The sequence below is a fragment of the Arachis duranensis genome, chromosome 8, assembly GCF_000817695.3.
Source record: "Arachis duranensis cultivar V14167 chromosome 8, aradu.V14167.gnm2.J7QH, whole genome shotgun sequence".
NCBI lineage: Eukaryota > Viridiplantae > Streptophyta > Magnoliopsida > Fabales > Fabaceae > Arachis > Arachis duranensis.
The window spans coordinates 45,202,811-45,208,150 of NC_029779.3; the positions used below are offsets into that span (position 1 = coordinate 45,202,811).

At 38.5% G+C, this 5,340-nt stretch overlaps 1 protein-coding gene across 1 annotated transcript in view; it reads right to left on the reverse strand.

Moving 5' to 3' along the window:
- Positions 1-5,340, reverse strand: part of LOC107463308 (FHA domain-containing protein FHA2) — a 9,751-nt gene that overhangs the window by 4,088 nt on the left and 323 nt on the right. Inside the window, exons 1-2 of the mRNA XM_052253529.1 lie at positions 4,843-5,340; positions 2,960-3,117 (exon numbers count right to left, since the gene is read on the reverse strand). The exon at positions 4,843-5,340 is cut by the window's right edge and continues 323 nt beyond it. Of these exons, the coding sequence (XP_052109489.1) occupies positions 2,960-3,117; positions 4,843-5,340 (656 nt within the window). The remainder of the gene's footprint in view (positions 1-2,959; positions 3,118-4,842) is intronic.

The following is a 5,340-nucleotide window of genomic DNA, read 5'->3' on the forward strand; positions in this document are numbered from 1 at the left end:
AAAGGGAAATACAAACTTGTGAAAATTATAGAGGGATCAAGTTCATGAATCATACCATGAAGTTATGGGAATGTCATAGAACGAAAATTGAGAGAAGACACGCAAGTTTCGGAGAACTAGCTTGATTTTATAACAGGTGGATCGATACTATATCTATTAAGGAAAATGATAGAGGTACCGAAGTAACAAAAATGATCTACACATGGTGTTAATTGATTTGGAAAAGACATGTGATAGAGTACCAAAAGAGGTCTTCTAGAAAGTTTTGGAGAAGGGATTAAGTATAGCCTATGTTCCTATAAGTAAAGATACGTACTATAGAATTACAACTAGTGTGAGAGCTCAAGGTGTGACAAAAGAAATCAAGGATCATCTCTAAGCCCATATCTCTTCACATTGCTTGTAGAAGTGTTTACTAAGCATATCAAAGAACTCTTACCACGGTCCATGCTTTTTGCTGATGACATCATCCTTATAGAGGAATCAATAAACTTTCTAAATTAGAGGCTAGATTTATGGAAAGAAGTTTTAAAGGTATATGATTTGCACAAAATCTGCAATAGAACATAATATATGTAATGTAAGTTCAGCACGAGGAGGGAAATACAAACAGAAGTGAAAATTGGAAAAAGGACCCTTCCACAAGTAAGGCGATTTTAGTATTCTGGGTGTATTAGTTAGGAAAATGGAGAAGTCAAAGATCTGAACCATGGAACTCAAACGGGTTGGTCAAGGTAGTGAAGTGTGTCTGAATTTATGTGATAAAAAGTATCTTTAAAACTTAAGGTTAAATTGTATTGCAATATCATTAGACCTGCTATGTTATATAGAAGAGTGTGATAGACAGAAAAAGTTGAGCATGAGGATAAGTTTAATATGGCCGAGATGAGAATGCTTAGATAGATGAGTAAACATACACATGGTCTGAATAAGGAACGATGATATAAGAAAAAATATCGTAGTGCCTATTGTTGAAAATATGGTGGTAGTTTGGACATGTGGGAAAAAGACCACCGAAACATATGATAGGCAAAGAAGGATGGATCAGATGGGAGCGGTGAGACATAGAGAAATACCTAAAAGACTATATACGAGGTTGTCAAAAAATGTGTGAACAGTCTTAATAGCGATATGATACATGATAGGGTGCAATGACATCATTTGATCCATGTAGCCAACCCTATCTAGTGGGATGAGCCTTTGTTATTGTTGTCGTCGTATTTTTAGTCCATATTTTCTCCTTTCCTATTTAAGTCCCACAACCTCGAAGACTTTTATAGAGAGAAAAAATGTGCAATAAGAGGTTGAGATATCCTCAGTTCTCAGATACAATATACATCGCCAAGGCCAAATGAATTACACCATGCAACAAACCATGTTGATCCCTTTCAATGCCAGTTAACCAAATACCCTTGGACAAACCAAGTGTTGAACACCAAACGGAAGCCAAAAGGGTAATCCTATCCCAAATAAAATCAACAGTTGAAAAGGAAGTGTTAGAAATCTAGTGTTAACAAAGGATATTTTTCTTTGCATGACCCAAAGTCTCAACTTTGTTACCCATGACTCTCCCAAGATAACAAAAGCTGCAATCCAGAGAGACCTTTTTGAGGCATTGCAAAGAAAAATATGAGCCCTCTGATTCGAAATCTAAACCGCTCATAATGAACAAACGAAGAGACAATCAGAGGCCTCTCTACTTATGGATAACATTTAGGGTATATCCTATTTATAACTGCAGTCCATCCAATTGCTTTGAAGTTGGAGGGAGATTTAGTTGTCACTGGAACACTCATGGTAAGTGGTCACTGGTCACTGGTTCTACTCACAACGGACGTGTCTCTATGGTTAATCTTAAACGGCTTTGAACTCAGCCGGTGCCTGAGATCAGTGGTCCTGGTTGCTGAACAGCAGTGGTGGTTCATTGGGGCTTCCTTGTCAGACCAACTTACCAAGTAGGCAGGAAATGAGTTCCATCGCTCTTACCCATCCTACTTCCTACTGCTGCTGGTTGTGCTCATCCATTCTGCAGTCCATTCCTTAAATCTGGCTTCCACCCTTGCTCTTCTTAATACCATCTACATAGTCTCTTCTTGGATCGAAGTGCTTTGATGCCAGTTGATCAACCGGCATCAAGAGGTAACAAAGACAAGAAGTTCACCGGAATATGGCTTAGACTGATTTCAGTGTGAAATCCAGCCTATATAGCCCATATATGTGATTTCTATTGCATGGTAATTACAATGAAGAAATGAAAAATACTATAATATTCTATCTAATAAAAACCTTTTCCCTTATGGACATGCCTACCCTGCTCTCCTAGCTGCGTGAATATCCCGCACACCGCAGATCCCCACTGATTCTCTTATTTCTCTCTCTTCCACTTCGCCATAACGAACCTATGATTTTGTTCTTGCACTCCTCTTGCGCCAGCCCATTGAATCTATTCTTTTTTCCTATCATAAAACTTGGCCCTTCTAGAACTTGTCATATGCATCAAACAACGGAAGGTAAAACGGATTGAGTGGCAACAAGGAAAAGGGTAGAAAATTCTGTAGAAAGGATTGGGAGTTGTAGAGAATGGGACTCTTGGATATCCTGCAGTGCATTATATTTGGTCTGGGTCTGAAGCAGTTCTTTGCACTATCAACTCCAATTTTACAAGTACAAAAGTTCCATTATTTTCTAAATTCTAATCCAGTTTGATCAGTTTAAGTGTTTAACTAATACAGAACTGCAATAGATACAACATGGATAAAAAATGGAAAGTAGAATAACCATATGTAAGTCCAAAACAACATCATAATAATATATGCATTCTAGAATAGACAACTAAAGAGAATATAAAAATAAAAGCTGGGGGGAATAAAGCTCCCCTACTATTCTGGGTTTATCAAATGGTCAAAGGAGCAGGGTTATGTAGCAAATATCAACTTCAAAAATAATGGTCAGAACTAACCTCCGCGTGTAGTTTCTCCATAGGCATCCACTCTCCAGGACCACAGAGATCAGAGAGAACAGTAGCTACAGACGATACTACATCCTTTTCTTCCAACTGTTGAAGCTGAAGATTATCAGCATCCCGGTCTACTCGGGATCTTCCTTCTGCTTTCTTATCTGCAGGAACCAAACTATCTCAATAATACCCCAAGCTGCAAATCTTGAGACTAATCATCTTAGAATCAAGGCAAAAACCATATGCAACTAGCGTAACATGAATATAGACACAATATTAATGATTTCAGAACCAAAATCTCTTCTTTTTTTTTTTTTTAATTTTCCTTAGCACTATATGGGAGAAGATTAAGCGAATCATTTGAATAAATCCATATATAAAAGTTCATAGAACTTTGGCAAATGCTAATACAATACGGGTAAAATAAGGACTGCAACACCCCTTAGAAAATGACCTGCTATTAGAGGTAGCAAACAAATTAGTAGGTTTTGGACTTTTATTTTTTTATAAACTAACCAAAATAGTGATTATCTGGATTANNNTATAGCAAAGGAAAAAGTTAAGATTTATTTAATTAACAAAGAATGCAGCACTCCTTATTGATCTCCTATGGTGTTTTAGGCTTTTTCTCATACTTGTGAAATCATGAATAATAACCTGAATGTATGTTATAACTGTTGGCTCATGAATCATAACGCAGCTTACAATTCAGAAACACATGATTGAAAAAATAAATAAACATTACTCCACACCTCAAACCTGAAGAAAACACTCTAAGTCTCAAATAAATACTTAAATGACATATATTCTTCAGGAAATACTACACTCCAATGATAACACGAACATATCATAAGTCATCCATTACAAATCCAGGAGAGAAATTCTAAGGAGAAACTCTTGGGGGCTAACAACTTTTAGTATTTTTAGCCATCATTTGGCCAGCACAAATACTAAATCTTCATTTTACAAAGAACATCCCAACTGAGCCAACCAACTCAACAATCTACTTCTCCATCCCCAACTATAGACGGAATCTCTTATGATTCTCTTAAGTCCCCATAGGCAACAGTAAGCCAAAAGTGGTATAAGAAACAATAGTAAATGGAAACAAGTACTCATTAAGATAACGTCTCTCTCTTGATAGTTTTTGTTGAAATTCTGGTGTTTGGGTGGATCCCAATGGCATTGGTCGATCTATGAGGACAACCCCAAAAAGTTGAATAACAATTGGTTGTTCGTACCATTCAAATACAGGTAACCTTTCTAACATGAGTACATGACCTCCCCTAAGAATAAAGATACACTGCTCTAACAATATATGACGTAATCCTACAGATCCTTTAAACTACTAGATCCTAGGGAATGCAATTGCATATTATACTAGACAGGCACAAACAAATAAAAGGGAAATCTGATCTAGCAAAATTACTTTATGTTCATAACAAATACATTTTCATAACCACAAGAAAATGTACTTCTAAGAAAATCCACTCTCGTCAAGCAAAACCAGAAGTTCCAAATATAAGACTTACACAGCATCCACATGATCCTCAAAATTCTATGTATGGTCTGTTGTGATGAAGAACAGCATTCATTATATTTGTAAAAAGTGATCATCAACAACACAAAATTATAGATTGTGGAAGGCAGAACTACATTCATACTTCGAAAATCTTGCAAAGCATGAGTATTGCACAAAATCTGTATATAGAGAACAACAGTCCACTCAGTCAAAAAAAGAAAAAAAAAAAAGTCCCACACTATAACTAGCTATCACAGTTGTCCGTTACTCCAAAGATAAATTCGCATATGCCAAATTCAAAAGCAAAATCCATTCAGGCAAACAAACCAATCACAAGAAAAGAAATCAAGAAAGAAACACTAACCCAATGATGCAGACTTGCTTCCAGCACCCACACCAGCGTACCCGTAACTTTCATACCCATCTCTTCTCGCCTTCTTCCCGCTACTGCCCCCACCAGCACTAGCACCGGCACCAACATCATCCTCATCATCATACTCGTCCTCATAATAATCCCTCCTGCCTTTCTTCACTATCACGCCAGGCCCAGCTGCAGCGGCCGAGGCCATGTGGTAGTTATAATGCGGCACCACGGGCCCTCCCGGCACCCCAGCTATGGAGGCAGGATGGTTGGGGTAGTGGCGAGGGCCGATTGGGCCACCGAGAATGCTGCGAACAGGGAGCAGGAAGTAGAATTCCTTGTCGCCGATCTGGAGAAGGTCTTGGGAGTCGAGTTTGACCGGGGGATTACCAGGGAGGTGGAGGACGCCCTCGACGAGGCAGCCATTCTTGCCGAGGACCTCAAGGGCGAAACGCCGGCGGGTGAAGTCGTAGAAGATTCGGGCGTGGTGCCGAGAGATGT